The 21,357-nt window shown below is 37.8% G+C and overlaps 1 protein-coding gene across 5 annotated transcripts in view; it reads right to left on the bottom strand.

Annotated features, from left to right (window-relative positions):
• Window positions 1-21,357, bottom strand: part of ANKRD46 (ankyrin repeat domain 46) — a 62,535-nt gene that overhangs the window by 23,732 nt on the left and 17,446 nt on the right. For 4 of the 5 annotated variants that reach the window (XM_045454057.1, XM_045454058.1, XM_045454060.1 and 1 more), the window contains 3 exons: window positions 8,101-8,202; window positions 5,150-5,487; window positions 4,164-4,322 (listed from right to left, as the gene is read on the bottom strand). In XM_045454057.1, the coding sequence (XP_045310013.1) occupies window positions 4,164-4,322; window positions 5,150-5,460 (470 nt within the window). In that variant the 5' untranslated portion in view covers window positions 5,461-5,487; window positions 8,101-8,202. Of the gene's footprint in view, window positions 1-2,488; window positions 4,034-4,163; window positions 4,323-5,149; window positions 5,488-8,100; window positions 8,203-21,357 lie in introns of those variants that run through there. The other variant, XM_045454059.1, reaches the window with a different exon arrangement.

The raw sequence follows: 21,357 nt of genomic DNA, 5'->3' as shown, positions 1-21,357 counted from the left end.
CGCTGACCGTGTGGAGCCTGCTTGGGATTCTCTCCCTCTCTCTCTCTCTCTCCCCTCCCCCCGGGTGTGCACACGTGCTCTCTCTCTCAAAATAAATAAACTCTGAAAACACTAAACAAAGAAACACGGATTCTTGATTCTGGCTTTCAGAACTCTATCAGTGAGAAATATGACCCCTATAAGTAGAAAACAGGATATCTGACTTTGGTATTTGGAAGGCCACACTGTGATGAATTCAAAGCTCAAAGGGATTAGCACCCACAACTATGTCACAACATACAGGCCCAATAACAGGGTAGCATTTAGATTAAAACCACAATGACCATAATCATATGTGCCAACTATCTCTTGCTTATAAAAGGTCATTTACTACCCATCCTCAACCCCTTCTCTTCATATTCTTCCAACTATCTGGGTATAGAACAATGGAAACAGTCTGGTTCATCATGCAAAAACCGGCATTCTTATCTAACCTACAATTTTACTTTACTTCTTGATACTTAATCAGAGGTCCTTCAGCATTTACTAGCATTAGAGGTCTTCTCTAGAATCATAGGAAGCGGACTTCCTAATTGACCAGTCTGCCTGACATCCAAGCTTTTCTTCTTTATATATGAAAAGATGTTTATTTTCTAAATAAGAGAGGACATTTTCAGTGGGAGTCTACCAGAACACAAAAATTTAAAAAAACCAAGTTCAAAAATAAGATTAGAACTTTGAGGAGGTTTAAATACATAATACCATAAATAGATAAAGAAGTTCAGGACAGGTTAATTTTGACTTGTTCCAAATTTATTGACTATGTCCAAGTTGACATAATCTCATACTCAAAGATGTTAGGTATAAAATGAGAATTTAGTTGGGCATTCTCTAGGAGCTCATGAAGCTCTGCCAATCAGAATTTCCTAGGGTGACCTTATCCAGTGAAATGCTTTCTACTGTATGTGTGCACATAATATTTTTTTTTGTACGTGTGTCATCAACACTGTCTTTGTCATACTATGCTCACAAATTAAAAATGACTACCTTAAGCTTAGGACATATGGGGGAATGGGGAAAATATTTTTCACCATCTTGATTTATGGGCCCTTTAGTTATGCTTTGTCTCAGAGAACCCTAAGGGTAATGGAAAATGCTAGGTACATTCAAAACTTGCTTCATGTTCTGCTAATCATCACACAGCTTTGCCACAATGCCATGTGCTAGCCAATCCCATGAAGCTTTATTCCTTAACCTTTTCTATTGATAAAATTCACATATCATAAAATTCATCTTTTTAAGTTGCACAATTGAGTGGTTTTTAGTATATTCACAAAGTTGTACAACCATCTCCACTGATTTCAGAACATATTCATCGCCTCTATAATAAGCTCTGTACCGCTTAGCAGTCACCGCCCATTGCCTCTTCCACCAGATCCTGGCAACCACCGATCTACTTTCTACGTGCTGATTCTGGACATTTCATATAAATGGAATTATCTATGTCTTATGTAACCGGCTTCTTTCATGTAGCATGGTTTTAAAGCTCATCCATGTTGTAGCATATTGATATATGGTATGTCATGCCTTTTTATGGTGGAATATTCCACTAGATGCATGAATGACATTTTGTTTATCCACTTATCAGCTGATGGACTTTTAGGTGGTTTCCACCTTCGGGCTTTTATAACTAATACAGTTATAAACATTCATGTACAAGTTTTTGTGTGAATGTATGTTTTCAATTTTCTTGGGTATACACCTAAAGTGGAACTGTTGGTTCATATGGTAACTCAGTGTGACTTTCTAAGAACTGCCAGACTGCTCTCCAAAGCAGCTACTCTACTTTACATTCCCACCAGCAATGTATGAGGGTTCCAGTTTCCCCACATCTTGCCAATACTTGCTGTCATTCCATCTTTTTGATTACAGCCATCCTACTGGGTATGAAGTAGTAACTCACTGTGGCTTTGCTCTGCATTTTTCTAATGACCAACGATGTTGCCTTTAAGCTTTTTAAGCGTCAACCACCACATGTCTACCATGATACTGAGGGGCAGGAATAAGATAGGGCAACGAGGTAGTACAAGTATTAATAATCCAATCTCTGGGGGCACCTGGGTGACTCAGTCGGTTGAGCGTCTGACTTCGGCTCAGGTCATGATCTCACAGTTCATGGGTTCGAGCCCCATGTCAAGCTCTGTGCTGACCGCTCAGAGCCTGGAGCCTGTTTCAGATTCTGTGTCTCCCTCTCTCTCAGCCCCTCGCCTGCTCCTGCTCCGTCTCTCTCTCTCTCTCTCTCTCTCTCAAATAAACATTAAAAAAATAAAAAATAAAAACAATTCAATCTTTGGGGGCACTGGGTGGCTCATTGAGTTAAGTGTCCGACTCTTGATTTCGGCTGGTCATGATCTCACAGTTCGTGAAATTGAGCCCCAAGAAGGGCTCTGCACTGACAGCATGGAGCCTGCTTGGGACTTTCTCTCTCCCTCTCTCTCTACCCCTACCCTGCTTGCATGTGCATGCTCGCTCTCTCTCAAAAATAAACATCAAAAAAAAAAAATTCAATTTTTTAAGAACTGGCTTTACACAATGCTATAAATAATACAAATCCTTATACTAAAGGAAATGACAGGTATGCGAAAAAAGCAGGAGTAAATATTTCATACTGAGTCACTCAAATGACTAATTATACGTACTACTTAGCTAATAAGTAATCACAACTGAGGCAAAATAAAGCTAAAAGTATACTTCTGACAAGAAGATGCCAAGAAACTGGCTATTAACAAAATATAGCAAGGAAGGTCCCCAAAATATACCAAGCAGAAACACATTCTTGGACATTTTTCACGGCAAAGAAGCTTAAAGTATTTGTGAAAATAAACTTCAAGTTATCTTGGAAGAGCATATTTAACAAATAATAGATAATTCAATGTTATTATGTTGCTTATAGCATTCTGTCAATCCGGGGTACAAAGGTGTGAGAAAAGGGCTTGCCAAGGTATCTCAATGTATCTTGGACTTCCTGCTTATTTTATCTACTTGTCAGCTTCTAGTGATAACTCATGAGCAGCATGTGCTGTTCTAGAAGTAAAACTTACTCTGGACAGCAGTAAGTTCTTGAAAGTATCTAAACAAATAGTCCTAAGCTTGAGAGTGGAATTAATGGTTCCCACAGAGTACACCAGCCAGCACATGAAGAGGAGGGAAAGCAATCATGGGTACAAAGGAATCAAATTAAGGGTCAACTATAAAAAATAGAGATGATTCCATCAGCACTCACAGAAACCATGACCTCAGCAGTCTACGTGGACCATATTATCCTATTTCCCAGTCCAGATCAGTCAAGCTACTGGGTCAACAGCTGATGAGGGCCCTTGAAATATATTCTTTTGAAAATTTTGGGAGGGGACGATAGTAGGTGCATCATCCTTCCTACCCTGTAGTATCTGGATGGCTGAAACTCCATGGCAGTCAACCAAAACCCATGCTGGTACAACTCAGTCTGGCCTACTAACTTTACCTGATGAGCCAGTGGGGCCAGGAGTTTCCGAGCTCCCTGAACTGTACTGTAAACTGCTTCTAGATGAGAAACGATGAGACACTAAAGACCCTGTCAGTCACCACATCTTAGCCTCAGTTTCTTACAAAAGCCCAAATTTCATTTGTTCCAACTCATGGGAGAATCACTTTCATTTTCCCATTACAGAATTGTGTGTTAAATCTTAATTTCCCTCCTCCTGTTTTTGCTTGTCCTCAGCACTCCACTTTCCTGTCTTTGAAAGGGCCTTTTTGGTCTTAGTTCTAATACTGTCCAAGTTTTGAGCCTTATCTTTCTCCCCATTTTCTGAATTCCATTCTGTTTGTGACCTGCACTTAAAATTCTCAAACTCTTTGCTTCCCTCCCTAATACGCAGCTCTTAACTACCTCTTCTCTCTTATGCTGACAATATTGCAGGATTCCTTGCACGGGTCTAACAGAACATTACATGCATGTGGGCACGTAGTCCTTTCTGTTAATAGCTTCTCAATTGTAATCTGGAGCCATACGGACCTATATAAAGTTCAAAGAAAGTATCAAAGCTCTGTACTTGAAAGCAAATAAATAGAAAGCTCACAAAGTTGTCATAAAAGATCTAAGGACTTCAAGTGGCTTGCCCCTTAAAAAATTATATCGTAAGTACCTTTCACTCTCAGCTGTCTGCATGGTCTCCAGTTTTGAGTGAGTTCCTCTGTTAAATCCTTTTACCTCTTGTTCTTCCAAAGATTCCAGCAATCGGATGACATCTTTATTCACTCCTCTGCGCTTTGCCAGAACCAAGGGTGTAGCACCTTGATGATTGCTAAAAAAGTTCATACATATAGAGGTCATCGTAACAGCTGGACTGTATTGTTAGTACCCATTTGTGTATATCTCAGTGATAAGGCACAGGCCAAATTACCTCAAAATTAAAGCGCAGTGCAAAACCAATAGTTGAACTAGAACTTGAATTTTGAATTAACCTATTTTTTTTCTTATAGGGAAAAAGGATGAATATACAGGTAAAAGTGAATAAATGAGAATAAATAAATGAAAAAGAGAGCTGCTTCTTAGAAATTAATTGGAAAGTTCCAGATTCTAGATTCACTCTTATCTGACATTTATATTTTATAGCAAAAAAATACATTACAAAAAGTCTAAGAATTAAAAACAAAAGTCTAAAGCAACCAAATAAGGTTCAAATTCCAGCTGTGTCACCTCTGCCTTTGTTTAAACTCTTCTTGTCTCAACTAATTCATCTGTAAAATGAGGATAATACCTACCTCAAGAGCTATTCATTCTAAGGATTAAATGAGCTAACGTTACGTAAACACAGTGCCCGGTCCATAACAGATTTTCAACAAGTGTCAGTTCTTTTCTTCTTTTTCCCTTGTCTCACACTACAATTAATTGTTAGCAGAACCTCACCACTATTTTCATAAACAAGCTTGCACTGCTTCTGCATAAATCCAGAAGTCAGCCTCTTGTTTCCTCACTCCCCTAACAAGATTACCTTGTCCTCAATGCCTTTTTGAACTTGTCACTGCAGCTGATCAATGAGAAAGCAGAATCAACAGACTCAGATTGGACCACTGGTTGACAACCTAATGGAAAGAAATGACTAGACTTCAAAAACCACAGAGAACTTACCAAATATCAATTTTGAGCCCATTGGAAACTAAGAATTGAATAGTGTCCACATGGCCACAGAGATGAAGAGCTGTGTTTCCTTGATAATCTGTGGCCAGAAGATCAGCACCAAACTTATGCAACAGCTGGCAGATGTCTACATTCCCTCTGGCTGCTGCGAGGTGAAGGCCTGTTCTGCCCCTGCTGTCACGAATATTTGGGTCAAAGCCACTTTCCAAAAGCCGCTTGGAATAGTTAAAGTCTCCATCAATACAGGCTTGTAGCAAGGGCACATTAGTTTGAGATGAATCGTTTACAAAAACGTAGGACATTATTCTGATGTGGTGGATGGAATATGCCTGTAACGAAATATGAGGTAAGTGAGATTCAGTAAAGCCAAACTAAATCAAGACAATGAAGTCATTTAGAAAAGCACTATTTCTTATCCTTCTTGGCCTCCTGCCTCAATAACTTACCTCACCAAACAGAAACAACAACAAAGTTATCAATTATATTTTATTTTCCATTAAAATGCCTTTTATTCATATCCATTCAATCAAAACCGCAATTGAATTATTCTAAAGCTCTATTTCATTGTTCATTATATAAAAAGATTAAGAAAGATTTTCAAAGTTAAAAAAGATATAATGGCTTAGATTTAGATTCATTGCATTGTCAGAAGACATATATAATATTATCCTTAAACTTTAAACACATGCTACTGCTGATAGAGATTTCTTATCTAAAACAAAAAAAATCCTCTTTCACGTATTTGCCTCTTATCATAATTGAGATATTCCATATGGTAAACAAAACTATCTGCTCAAAAGTTAACTAAATCAGCATGAAAAAAAAACAATGAAATAACTTAATTCATATTCAATAAGGACCTGCTAAATGTTGTGTCTATAGCACAAACCTCTATTTTCATAGAAAGAAAAAAGCTAGGAAGAGCAATAAACTGAATTTAAAAATTGGAAATATCATGGAATCAACTCAGAGTGTCTTTCTTACAGTATCGATCCTATTCGGCTCTGTTCTGTGGTTATCTAAATATCTGATTTTGCCAAACTCCCATTGCCTGAAAACTGAGAGATGAAAAAAAACAGGTCTGTCTGGGAATAGAGAGGCAGGGCAAAGGCAGCAATCCCCATTGTCTCCACTTTAAATTTCATCCATCTGAGTAACTCAGCTTTCCCAGCTTCACCAGTGTGTCCACACCTCTTTCACTGATACTTCCCTGCCCCAGCAATCTCTTGGTCTGTGTGTGTGTGTGGCCCCCTCTTGGGTCTGTGTGTGTGTAACTGGCCCCCTCTTGGTTGCTTTAAGAAAAAGTTAAAGCCTGACAAAAGAAACCTTACTAAGAAATTGAAGAGAAAACAAACCCAAAGAAGAAAACACAAAGGCAGAGACCAATGTCTTTATAGAGATGACTTCCTCCCTCTACAGTTACAAAAGCTGAGTCACAGACAGGGTTGCCTTGTAATTTATCAGACAAAGTCTTTCTTTCTGGAACACTGATGGAATTGGATGTTAGACCAATCTATGCTTCTGTCTAACCTCAAGGGGATTCAGGAAAGCATGGCTACGGAGTTTGGTGAGATTCTTGGCCCCTTCTCCTTTTAGCCTGGTTTCCCAGAAGAGCCTCTGTCCCTCTAGACACAGGTTACTTTCCACTAGAGCTCCGCTGCCTCCATGGGTTCCCTGTAACAAGGGGAAACATTAATACAGGCTAAGGGCTTGCTCCAAGCCAGGCATCGCACCCAGGGTTCCCAGTAAATTTTGTTTAATCTTCCTCACAACTCTATAGTAAGGGTTATTACGTTGAATTTTAATAAGGAGTCACTGAAGGATTTCAACCCAAGGAAATGGCATGGTCTCATGATATCAGTCTTTCGGAAAGATTACTCTGTTGGCAACAGGGAGAGGCTAGATTGGAGGATAGATTCGAGGTTGGAGACAGGGAGATCAATCAGCTGGTCACTGTTGAAATCTAGGGAATAAATGATGACAGCCCGATCTAAGGCAGTGGCAGAGAGAAGGGAGCACACTGGAGAGGGACAGAAAAATAGCATTAGCTCAACTTAATGACCCACTACATATAAAGGGTAAGAAGCAGTTGTTAAGGATAACTCTAGATAAGTGGGAAATCTGCTTCTGATTAAGAATTACAGAGATCAAGATAAAATAAACTTAAGATTATGCCACTATATAACACTTTTTAAAGAAAGTATCCTGTTGAGAAGAAATTACTCATTAAAATAGTCAGGAATTCTCTTTGGGGGTGCCTGGGTGGCTCAGTCAGCTGGGTGTCCGACTTCAGCTCAGGTCATGGTCTCAGTTCGAGTCCCACGTCGGGCTCTGTGCTGACAGCTCCGAGCCTCGAGCCCGCTTCAGATTCTGTGTCTCCCCCTTTCTCTGCCCCTCCCCTGCTCATGTTCTGTCTCTCTCTGTCTCAAAAATAAATAAAAACATAAAAAAAAAAAAAAAAAAGAATTCTCTTTGAACAGTAACCTCCTTATTTTCCCCTATAGTATTCACTGGATTATTATCATAAAAAAGGAAAAGCTATCCGAAACTTTTTAAAAAGTAAAATACCACGTATCAAGAGCTTTTCAAGAGATAACGTGTTTTGGTTAAATTCTGTAAGAATAGACAATGAAAAACAAGCTACTTGGTATTTTTGGTTCAAACACAGTACGAATTCTTGTGGTTTAAAGACTTGGGATTCTTTCGAATGTTGGCTCAGTTAAAAAAAAAAAAGCCTTTCTTGTTTATTTTTTAAGTGAGAAGAAGTGTGGTGCATTTTGTGAGTGTTTCTGTGTCCTTGAGAAACTAACTTTGCACCCAGATTTAATAAGGCCAATGAGAGATAACATTTTTCATCTTGATCACATAACTGAATCTGCCATAAAGCAAGGCATCAAAGCTTTCACATATTATGAGGAAGTCGACAGTAGAAAAATACTCACGTAAAACTTAAGATTAGATCTTTTTTTTCAGTGGTCACCCAGCAGTTTCTCTGAATTCTTAAGAAGGTTCAACAGAATATCCAGAAATGTGCTGGCAAGGATCTACAGTAAATAGAAAATTTAGTTATAACAAGGGTGTGACATGAAGAAAGTCTAGCTGTTTTATCAAACGGAGAAACTAGTGGGGCTATGAAGATCTATGGGTAAGGCATCAATTTGTGAGGCTGGTAAAATCACAAGGAATAAAGTAATGAAAAGGGAGAACTGAAGGACTTATTAAGGAGAGGCTCTGTCGCCCACAAACAAGAAAGCATGGTCAGAAAGATAAAAGAAAAAGAATCAAATTATGTGCCATCAGTAGAGGACAAACTGGGCTCAGAAAATTCACCCCAAGTAACTGGAATTCAGAATGCATTTTTTCACATTATAAATGGTGGCTAGATTTCAGAGTAGCACACAAAAGCATTTTTAGAAATAAAATGCTATTTGCAAGGGGGGGGGAGGGAGTAAAAATAATCAATACTTATATTTAAACCAAACAGTATATATTTAAGGAAAAATATTTCTAATCCATCCTGAATGCCAGTACTTAAATCTGCCCACGAGATTGTCCCCTGCCCCTTTTGCTGTTCAACGTGAAAGAAAAATTGGCTCAAATCTGCCTGCGATCTTTGCCATACACCAGATTCTGCTCCTCCTGAAACATGCTGCTGCCTGTCCTTTATGCTCTTGCTGGGACCCACTCAGGTTTCCCCTCTGCACTCAGGGACATCTCGAGTGCCTGGTCTGCCCCACTGGACTCTATTCTTGAGGGATGATGGAAGTAGGGTCATGCACAGACAGTATGTCCACAGCATATCAGTGTTAATTCATTAAACATTTACTATATGCCCCAAATATGGCAGATACTACACTAAGTGGTAGGATATAAGTACAAAATCTCAAATTTGTAGCTCAGGCTGAAATTCAGGTTAAGCTTTTAGAGGTCATTCATGCTGTTATCAAATTCCTTTAAGTAAACTTATATGGGAATAATTAATGGTATTTTTTGAAGCTCCATTTAAATACGTAAGTCAGTTTGCATCATAAGGGTTATCAGCGCTAGGCTGGAAGATGAGGACTGACAAATTATATGTACCATTTTAGACAAACTTCGTATTACTGAGCCACTTAATCAATTTGCTTTAACAAAATTCTGAGTTCACCCACAGTGTGTATCTTTACTTTCTTATTGTAACAACTGGGGGTCGAGTCTTCATGACTAGAGCTTATCTTTAATATGTGATTTTTAAAGTTAAAATGGTGCAGGTGTTAGTCTGAAGATAGTAGGGTTCACACTATGAAAAGGACAAAGTTTGCTTCTCATTTGGAGATAGAATTATAGATTATATAGTTACCCCCTCAAATGACCCATTAAATTCACGAGAAAGTTCCTAAACTTTCTTGGTCAGTAGAAGGGAAGTGGGTGGGGAGGATGGGTGAAATAGGTGATAGGGATTAAGGAATGCACTTGTGAGGAGCACAAAGTGTTGAATGGAAGTGTTGAATCACTATATTGTACACCTAATATTGAAACTAATATTACACTGTATATTCACTAACTGGACTTTAAATAAAAACTTAAAAATAAATTCACAAGAAAGTTCCTTTAAATTCACAGGAAAGACAATGCTTCTGCCATTTTCTTTTGAAGACAAGCCCCGTAAGACAGTACATTTGATCAAATTACAGATTTATTTATGTGATTTCAAAGTTAATATCATACAAATGCATTAGACCTAATTACACTTGAAACCTGAAAGAAAATGTCTGGACCCCAATTAGACCTTAATCACTAGGAATCTATTAATTGCTTCTCCAGAAGTTATAAAAGTGAATAAAATTGCGAACATCTATTAACTATTATTCAAGGGGTGAGGAGGACTAAAGATTTTTTTAATTAAACTTTTTGAGATAATTGTAGATGAAGTTGTAGGAAAATACAAGGAGATCCTGTGTACTTTTACCCAGTTTCCCCTGGTGTTAGTATCTCACAAAACTATAGTATAATATCACAACTGGGATACAGACGCTGATAGTCAAGATACAGAACATTTCCATCACCACAAAGCTCTCTCATATTGCCCTTTTACAGCCACACCTACTTCCCTCCCACCCCCACCCTCTTCATCCCCTGGAAACCACTATCCTGTCTTCTACTTCTACAATTCTGTCATTTCAAGAATGTTATATAAATGGAACCATACAGTATGTAACCTTTTGGGGTTGGTTTTTTTCACTCAACATAATTCTCTGAGGATTCATTCAGGTTGTTATGTATAGCAATAGTGTGATTCTTTTCTGTATCTGAGGAGCATTCCAGGGTATGCTTATTTAGTCATTCACCTTTCAAAGGACATCTGGTTGTCTCCAGTTTGGGGTGTTAAAGCTTCTAAAACATTCAGGTACATATTTTTATGTGAACCTAAGTCTTCGTTTCTCTAGGATAAATGGCCAGCAGTGCAAATTGCTGGTATGGAGGCTTAAAGATTTTGGACAAAAGACAGTTGAGTCTGAAGGTACCTATTGTCCCCATGCAAAAAACAAAAAGAAAACAAAACCAAAATCAAAACAAACAAAAAGAATGTAAGGTCTTCTTTGGGATCATCTGTGTGGGTGACTCGGGCAACCAGGACAGTTAAGAGGTTATTTATCGAAGAGTTTGTTGGACCAAGCATTCACAGGGGTCCTGTGTAGTAAGAACCATTCCACAAGTAGAGTTAGAAACACTAATGTGTGAGTATGAACAGGGAACTAGTATCTTTTGAGATTCACAGAGGGCTGAGTCTATTCCCCTGTGAATGAACGTAAAAGCTGAGCATAGTGAAGATTTCTTTTCAAGGTAGGAAAAGCAGGAGGGAGAAAGACAAGATACAGTCTGACTTTCCTGAAGGACTACTGTTAGGAGTGTATAATACTCTAGAGGCAGTTTTTTACTGTCAGAGGCTGTTAAAAGAACTTGGCTACTTCACCCAGAATGCTATCTGGACCCAGAATGCCTAGGTTTGGACTCCAGGTCAGTTGTATGACTTAAGCACTCAAAAGATAATAGTTACTCCCTTCCCAAGGACAGGCACAGCTCTGGGGAGACAGTTCTCTACTGTACTGAAGAGAGCCTGCGTGGAGCCTTGAACATTGATCCCCTGGTAACAGAGCACCGTCCAGCAATGCGGTGACCTCTAGTGGGGAGTAAAGGCCTCCAAGAAAGGAAAAGAGAACGGATTCCTGGCAGAGGAAAAATCCACAGGAATGGTCAACAGTGGGAACACTCAAGCCCCCCCAAATCCTCTAGTTGTTCACCATAGCCTAGTTCCTAGTTCCTAGTGTCCACGAGAGACAGTGACTGGTTCAGAGACTAATTCCCTGGGACTGTGAAAAGCAGGACTCTGGGGTTAAGTCTTGAAGGGCTGGCACGGCCTAACATTTAAAACTCCTAACTCCATGCTCTGTGGCACCACCTAAGAGACTTCATGAGGCTGGAGCCACTCATCCTTTGGGATGAGGTAGTCACCTAGGTGTCAGTAACAAGGGCTCCCAGCACCACACAGTGCTTGTCTCAATCCAAATAACAAAACAATAAGGAGGTTTTAGTGGAAGCATGTGAGTCACTGACTTGATGGAAAGTTCTAGTTAATAATCTTTCTCTTTTATATTTTTCTTTTGTTAATATTGGATCACATCTATAGAACTTTAAGATAGTATTCTTGATGGTTAAGAACTAATGGAGAAAATCTGTTGTATTTTAATATACACTTATTAAACCTAACTTTAAATTGTTTTTCTATATCCAATATATACACACATAATGTATTGATTTATTTTTCATTTTGAAAGGCCACTGGGAAAAGGCAAGACTAAGTGCTACATTCCTGGTTCAAATGGACTGACATTATGCTTACATAGCAACTTTGATCAGAGATCAAAGCAGCAGACACTTCAGCAAAATGCACGGGAAAAATGGCATACCTGGAGAGAGACGCATTTTCAGATCTGACTGCCTACATTTTCTAATGTCAGAGGGAAGTACTAAAACTGAGCGGTATACAGCAAATGGAAACCCAAATCTGGATTCTCTATACCTCATGTGGTTATTCTTAACCTTTTAAAAGGATACAGTTGTTTTAAAATATAAAAATAACCTCAAAGAACCATAAAATAAGAACTTCCAATGGAGTCATTAAATCCAAACTGCTAGCACTTTAGAATGACTGTTCTTAAAACCCAAGCGCTGCACAGATCCACAGATAGTGGGCAAGGGAAAAAAGCCCTATCTAAAAGAAATCTAGCTCTGCCCAAGTAAAAATTGTAACAAAAATTTAATTCCTTCCCAAAACATTAATAATGTGTTTCTTGTCTGCTTATCTTCAATAGCTATGTTTTTCTAATAGAGTGCTCTTAATAATTTCCAAGGCTCAGAGAGGTTAATGAGTCTACGGCCGCACTGCTGGAAGTGGCTTCAAATTGAGTCTGCAATATCTCGAATAGGCCGTGCCACCTCTACACAATTAAGAAAATCAGTAGAAAATGGTTCATACAAAGCTTAGTTGTTTGTTCACAACTGTTTGCAAAACTTCCTGCCAGAACTCGTCTCTAGAATGCAAAAAATGGATCTGATCTGTGTATCCTTGTAGATGACATAGTGCCTGGCACATTTTTTTTGAAATCTAGACTTGGGAGAATCCAAGAATTCTTTGTGGGTTATACACTCAATTAAGTTCATCTTAACAAGATTTTAAGGTAACATTTTTTCTTATGACTAATTCTACATTTTGTTATAAATTTTTACAAAATATGAATATGAGCAAAGAGAAGAAAATAAAAGTTACCCATAATGCTACCTACCAACTAAAAATAACTATTATTACTATTTTGGGTGCTATGATCCTCCAGCCTTTTTTCTCTGTATGAATATATATTTAATTCATACTCTAAATACAAATGTTAAACTTTTTTACTTACTGTATTGTGAACATACTTCCCTGTTACCAGTCTTCCAAAACAATTCTTAATTTTTAATTTTTAATGGTTACATTCTATAATTTTCCATAATTTTATTAAATTCCTTAGCACATTAAAAAAATTTGTGTTCCGTATTTTTCCATTACACACATTTAAGCTGACATTTTAAGCCAATCAAAACAGTCTAAGAGAGTTTGAAAATAACATTTCTGGTCAAAATTTGACTATCCTAATGGGTTCACAGGCAATGTACTTAAAAGATGTGACACAGATGGATCTGGCTATAACATCTGGCTGTGGAACTAGTCTAATTTATGAACAAACAGTTTTACTTTGACAGCAATCCTGATGCAACACTTGCTTTACTCACTATAAAACTTCAAAGATTCTGCTGTTCCGTTAATCTTAAACTACAGTTCACTTTAGTTAGGATCCCTTTTATAGAATCCTTGTATATCCATTTTTTTGGAAGCTGTCTTAGAAGACCCTGGGAAATAAATTCTCATAGATCATATGATGAGGATCTCAATTCTTAATCTTTGAGGTATCTGTCCAAAATAAAGGCAAAATATATGGATATTTATTTTGAGCTTCAAAAAAGGAAAAGGGTAGCCCTCTTCTGAAAGCATGGAAATAATTTTTTAAAAAAGAACTGAGAATATTACCCTTTCAGGATACTGCAGCACCATGAAGAACATGGGAAGGAGGAAGTTTATAAGTAGAACCTTCTGAATTTTACTTCTGAGTCTCAAAAATAATTGACAGAAGTTCAAAGAGTAATTTTAAGATAGATCTGGATCTGCTACAGATACATTTTTACTTTATATGTAATTTTGTGGTATTTCCAAGACTAATTTGATTTATTTAAAATCCTTGGGCCGCCTGGGTAGCTCAGTCACTTAAGCTTCCAACTCTTGATTTCAGCTCAGGTCAAGATCTCACGGTCGTGAGACTGAGTGAGATTCTCTCTCTCCTTCTCCCTCTGTCGCTCTCCACTTATGTACACACTCTCTCTCTAAAATAAAATTCTTAGTTCTGTGATTTCTTCAATTACTTCATAATTAAAGCCTTATTAATGCAATAAAGGTGAGGTTGATTTGAAATGTGTGAACTACAGAATGCTACTAGAGGCCAGTTCTTTATTTTTAAGTCCATATAATAATTGGAAGTAGGCTAATCAGGTATTACTCAGTAGAGGTTCTTAGGAAAGAAAACTTACTGATAAAAAAAAACAAGGATTTATTTATATGTCTGCTATTACTATGCAGCAACTGCTTAGCAATATGAGATAGAAAATATTTAACATTTACTAAGTTATTACATTCCAGGCACTATTTAAGTGTTTTTCCTGGAATACCTGATTTAATCCTCATATAAACCCTTAAGGTAAGTATTATCATTATCCTCATTTTATGGGCAAAAAAACCTATGGCATTAAGTTTGGTTTCATAAAATTCTTTTCCATATAATGAAATAGTTTGGAAACTTTTTCCTCAAAGATTACATGAAGGGAAACATTAGTCTAGCCCACACACTCTGAATTAACTCCTTTCAAACATCTATGCAAAGTAAAGTTTTCAAACTGCGAAAAAACCCAATAAATACCTGGAAATGTTTCTTTACAGGAGGTATTGATCACATGCTTACAGGAAACATTCAGCCATACATTATGAATTAACTCTTTGCAATCATCTCAAAATAATCCTTTCTAAGTGTGAGAAAACAACCACAAAATATTTGGAAATATTTTCTACTTTATAGGAAGTGACTAAATTCCTGGACTCATTATTCTCAAATATCTCTTACTCATTGGGATAATGAGAAAATGCTTGTCTAAACGTCTCTTTCTCCATCAGAAAATAAAAAAAACACTGGGGCGCCTGGGTGGCGCAGTCGTTAAGCGTCCGACTTCAGCCAGGTCACGATCTCGCGGTCCGTGAGTTCGAGCCCCGCGTCAGGCTCTGGGCTGTTGGTTCAGAGCCTGGAGCCTGTTTCCGATTCTGTGTCTCCCTCTCTCTCTGCCCCTCCCCCGTTCATGCTCTGTCTCTCTCTGTCCCAAAAATAAATAAACGTTGAAAAAAAAAATTAAAAAAAAAAAGAAAATAAAAAAAACACCAAATTAGGATTTCCGATATATATTTCCTCTGATGTTTGTATTACTTTTAGTTTTGCATTATTAAAATTTAGTTACAATTCAACTTTTGAAAAGATATTGGCTTAAAATAAATAAAATTAATTGTTTCCAAAGGGTGTACTGGTATACTGGCTATTTTATTCGATTCTAATACTTTTCAGTATTTTCCAAAATCTTTACTGTGCCAATTTTACGCCGTTTAAAATTCTTAGCAAGGGACCTTCCCCCATAGGAAGTCTTCAGCTTATATTTTGTAATTATATAGTAAGTATATTAAATAAGCACTGGGAAGTCAATCTGAAGTCTTTCATGCACATGTATTATTTTTGTAATAAAGTGATTTTTAAAAATATCAGTTTTATCTACAACAGCAGCACTTTATTTCCATGACCTAATGGTGCCACCTTGTGGCCCACCTGGGCTTCAACTGCAACTTTAGCATCTAGGAAGGGAATAAAGCAAGAGGGAGTGCCTTGTAAGTTTCTCTTTGTTTCATTTCATTTTTTTTAAAGTTGTTTTTTAAATTAAGTTTCTTTATTTATTTTTAGTAATCTCTACACCTGACGTGGGGCTCAAATTCACAACCCTGAGATCCAGAATCCCATGCTCTGCTGACTGAGCCAGCCAGGTGCACCCCTCTCTTTGTTTCATTTCACCGTTACTTACCATTATAATTCTCAATAATCCTTGATTAGTGAAAATTCAGAGTTGGGATGAAGCTCAATGTTCCTTTTAAAAAAAAAGTTTAGGGGCGCCTGGGTGGCTCAGTCAGCTAAGCGTCTGACTTCAGCTCAGATCATGACCTTGTGGTTCACAAGTTCGAGCCTCACCTAGAGCTCTGTGCTGACAGCTCAGAGCCTGGAGCCTACTTCGGATTCTGTGTCTCCCTCTCTCTCTGCCCCTTCCCCGCTCGTGCTCTCTCTCTCTTAAAAAAAAAGTTTACCTAACATAATGCTGTACATCAATTATACCTCAATTTAAAAAATTAATTTTTAAAGTAAAATTAAAGTAAATTAATAGTATAAATGACGACTCTAGGATTATTCAGAAATCTAAATCTCAAACTCACCATAGCAGATTTCGTTTACACAAAACTGAAGTGCTAAAAGTGATGTTCCTACTTATTCATTTATTTGGTGTTACTTAAAAAATACGGGAACTACAACTTTTTGTAAGTTATTCCTTATTTTCTAAATAGTTCACAAAATTTAAATCAGATTCACATCAAATAGTTTGAAGGCACGAGTGTTCTCAGGAGAAACTTAAATTCTTCCACGAAGTTTCTACAACCAGGAGGCCCATTCAGGATTATTCAACCCAATCTCCTTATTTTACAGATAAGGATACTGAGAACCAGAGAGGCTGCAACTTCATAGGCTACTTTACAAACCAGCCCTTATTCTCAAGGTTCTAGCTCCATTCAGGATCCACAGTGAAAATAAAACATACGTCATCTACACCACATAATGTTTATCACAATTCTATTGTCATCTGTCCGCACCTAATGCTTTAAATTGCGCACCAGATGGGTGCTAGCATGTCCTGCACCCTTTGTGCAAAATACCCATTCTAGTGACACAGGGTGGACAAGGCCCTCCCTACACCCTGCAACCCCACAGAGGATCCAGTAGACATCTCTGAGGTGTCCTCTGGTTGCGTGTGAAGCTATAGGAATCACCGTAGTCTAGAGCTCCATACTGCTTACATTTACGGCCTAAGACAACCCTTAAAATGCAACAGCTCCTTACACATTATTAGACCCACATCCTACCCGACTCATTTCAACTTCCAGGGGCCCTGGTAAATAAGGAGACACAATGAAAAACCAACTGAAGAGAGACTAAGGAACCAACTTACCAAATAGCCTCTAAAAATGGCATGTTTATTTATAGGCAAAAAAGGACCACCATTTGGGGTGTGAAGCATTTCCTATGTCTCCCTACTGGAAATAAGAATTGAAGTTAAGAACTTTGGTAGGAAGCGAGTAAAGGGTTGAGAAGTGTCTGAGACTTTAAAGGAAACCTTTGTTTCCTTTCCTGCCACCCCTTCTTTGGACTGGAGGCAACCTATTTTGGGAAGGCATCTTCTGATACCCAGAGAAAAGAAAGTAGAGAGTGACATACTTAGAAATGACTCTAGGTTCAAGAAAGAGAAATAGGGACTTTTTTCCCCTAAATTTTCTAGGCCAGTTTGTGAGGATAAAAATAAGGATTACAGGAAGAAGTTGTTTTGGCGGGGGCTTTTCTCGTGAGGCCACTTAGGAACCTAAGATGTGGGGAACGAAGTGGGAAATGCCAATATTCTAAGGCACAGCTGAATCAGCAGTCCTGATAGCTTGTTCAACAGCATAGTAATCCCAAGTGAAAGGGACAATGAATTATAGCAATCTTCTTTCCGACTGAGACCTGGCTCCCAGAAAGCATCTCCTGTTAAAATGGCAGATCCATGAGTTGGCTCAGTTTAAGTCTATGTATTCAGAGTTCTAGAGAATCTTTCAGAAATGGGAATAGGGCTGGCAAATCCCTGTATCAGTTTCCTAAGAAACTATTTTTACAGACTGCCCAGAGACCTACCAGGTCGCTGTGACCAACGTGAGAAAGGGTGGTTAGTGACTAAGGATCTCAAGTTTTTTTTTTTTTTTTTTTTTAATGTTTATTTATTTTTGAGACAGAGAGAGACAGAGTATGAATGGGGGAGGGTCAGAGAGAGGGAGACACAGAATCCAAAGCAGGCTCCAGGCTCTGAGCTGTCAGCACAGAGCTGGACGCGGGGCTCGAATTCACGGACCGCGAGATCATGACCTGAGCTGAAGTCGGACGCTCAACCGACTGAGCCACCCAGGCGCCCCAGGATCTCAAGTTTTAATAGCAACATGACTCTTTATATAATTCCCTTGGTATGTCCCAAGACATAAATACTTAAAGGTTTTAAAAAATAACGTTAAGCTCGACAAAAACGTATCATGAAAAATACTTAAAAACAGCACTAAATACTAGCACACCAGGATGCTGAGAACCAGTACTGTAGTTATTAATGCTAGGCACTTTACATTTAAAATTTACATAGACACAATAGTGGACAATGTAGTTTCATATACAACAGATTTCTGTCTGTGTATGTCTGTTGCCAGGTCTCTATTCTGTTCTAATAGTCTACGGGATATATATGTGCCAATATCACACTGTTTTAATCACTTTGGCTTCATCATAGTTCTTGGTATCTTATGTGGCAAGTCTCCCAACCTTGTTCTTCAAAAACATTGTAACAATTATTTGCCATTTTCTATCCCATCTGAATGTCAGGATTATTTTGTCATGTATGACAGAAACCTTACTGGAAATTATATTTACTGCAAGTCATACCCAGATAACATGACAGAAACCTTACTGGAAATTATATTTACTGCAAGTCATACCCAGATAACATGGAATATCTGGATATTCTTTGGTATCTTTGGTATTCTTTGGTACCTTTTAATACATTTTTATAATTTTCTCCATTAAGGTCTTCTACATCTTTTACAAATTTTATTTTTAAATAACTTATTGCCTTTATTTCTGCTTATGATTGAGGTCTTTATTACAGTTTTGTTATTACTAGTACTAAGAATGAAACTGATACATGTGTGTTGACTCACATCAGCAACCTTGCTGAATTCTTACTAACTCTATTAATACATTTATAGGTTCTCTTGAATTTTCTTTGTTGAATTACCATATCACTTACATAAGTACAGTGAGTTAGTTTAAAAACATGCCCGCAAATTCTTTACTACACCTTTCTTCAAGAGGAGGAGTCAAAATCCCCTCCCCCTGAGTATGGGCTTATTAATTCACTATTCGCAAATAGGATATGGTAGAAGTGGCTTCCAAGATAGGTCATAAATTAGACAATGAAGCCTCCTCTTTACTCTCTCGTGGATCATTCTGAAAAAAGCCAGCTGCCATGTCATGAGGACACCCAAGCAGTCCTACAGAGCTTTGTGTGATGAAGCATTGTCACTAGACAGCAAGGAACTGAAGCTCTTTGTCAATAGTTACGTGAGTGAGCCACCTTGGAAAAGATCCTCCAGACCCAGCCAAGCCTTCAGATGACTAGCCCAGGCTGAAATCTCGACTGAAACACTCTGAGTTTAAACCATTCAGCTAAGTCACTTTCAAATTCATGACCCACAGCCACTGTTAACCTTTGTAGTTTTCAAATTTATTGGCATAAAGTTATTCATTATATACTCTCATGACTAAAAAATCCCTATTATATCTGTATTGTTTCCTTTCTTGTTTCCGGTGGTTTTCTTGGTGTGTGTGTGTGTGTGTGTGTGTGTGCGCTTTTCCTTGTTTTTTCTTTCCTAGATTGTTATTGATAGAAGTTTGTATATTTAGTTTTTTTTTTAAAGTTTTTAATGTTTATTTTTGAGAGAGAGACACAGAGCATGAGTGGGGAGGAGCAGAGAGAGAGGGAGACACAGAATCTGAAGCAGGCTCCAGGCTCTGAGCTGTCAGCACAGAGCCTGATGCGGGGCTCGAACCCACAAACCATGAGATCATAACCTGAACCGAAGTCGGCCGCTTAACTGAGCCACGCAGGCACCCTTGTATATTTAATTTTTAAAGAACCAGGTCTGCTGTTTTATTGCTTCTGGTTCTGGTTTCTCTTTTGTTAATTTGTTATGTATTTATTTTTTCTACTTTAAGTTTTGTGGTTTCTTTTTCTACCTTGATTTGTACCCTTAACACTTTTACTCTTCCAACAAATTTATTTAAATCTATAAATTTACACTGAAGTGTCAACTGGACCCTACTGACTTTCACATGTAGTATTTCACATTGTTGTTTAAATACATATTTTCTGCGATGTCTTCTTTAACCTATTAATTACATAGAAATGCATTTGAAATACCCAAACATGGGATTTGAAAAACTTTTGTTAATTTCTAATTCATTTGCATTGTGGTAAAAGAAAATGGGCCTTTGGGCAAGAATTTATTAAAATTTATTGACTTCCTTTTGGTTAATGTGCCATATATATCTGAAAAGAATGTATGAATATTAGTTGAAGACAGGATTCTACTCTCGATATACATAAATTTGATCAATCTTGTTACTTTTGTTGTGCAAATGTTCTACATTCTTCCAATATTTTGCCATCTGATATACTAGTTTCTGAAAGTAATGTTACAATTTTCCCCCAGGAATTGTGGATTTATCAGTTATTTCTGTAATCCCATCTAATTTTGGATTACATTTTGAGACTATATTTAGGTACATGCACCACTGCTCTATCTTCCTGGAAGACTTTTATTAATGTGCTTCTTTATTCCTATTAATGTTTCTTGTCTCAACATTTGACATTATTTAGCTTTCTATGTTTATAACTTTGGGGGAATATTTTTCTGTATCAACCTTTATGTATAGCTTTTGTCTTACATGCATGTTTGGCAAACAGCAGGAAACTAGATTGCTTTTTAACTGTTTTGAAGAATTTCTTCCCATAGGTGAACTTAATCAAGTTACATTTTATAAGATTTCTAACGTACTTGGACTTATGTCCACCATTTATTTTGTGTTGTCTACTTATTACCTTTTTCTTTTTCTTTTTTTTTTTTTTTTGGCTTTTTTCCTACCATCTCTTTCATTATTATCTTTGTTTCCTTTTTATTTTTTAGTTTATTTATTTTTGAGAGAGACAGAGAGTGAACATGAGTGGGGGAGGGGCAGAGAGACAGGGAGACCCAGAATCTGAAGCAGGCTCCAGGCTCTGAGCTGTCAGCACAGAGCCCGATACGAGGCTCGAACTCAGGAACTGTGAGATCATGACCTAAGCTGAAGTCGGACGCTTAACTGACTGAGCCACCCAGGCGCCCCTATCAATCATATTCTTTTTCAAAAAATCCCATGCCTCCCCTCTGGATTCACTCTTCTTTCTAGCTGAAGTTCACTTCTCCACTTCTTTCAGTGAGGATCTGTGAGCAGTAACCTGTCCCAGTCTTTGCAAATTTGCAAACTGCTTGATTTTGACTTTATTCATTTGAGGTGATCATGAGGCTGTAGTTGCTAGTTACTTTGCATTAGCACCTTGAAGCTCTCGCTCTAATGCTTCCAGGCATCTATTATGGCCAGGAGATG

The sequence above is a fragment of the Leopardus geoffroyi genome, chromosome C3, assembly GCF_018350155.1.
Source record: "Leopardus geoffroyi isolate Oge1 chromosome C3, O.geoffroyi_Oge1_pat1.0, whole genome shotgun sequence".
In the NCBI taxonomy this organism is placed as follows: domain Eukaryota; kingdom Metazoa; phylum Chordata; class Mammalia; order Carnivora; family Felidae; genus Leopardus; species Leopardus geoffroyi.
Note: the sequence above shows the minus strand (reverse complement) of the source record. Positions and strands in the feature narration are given on the sequence as shown.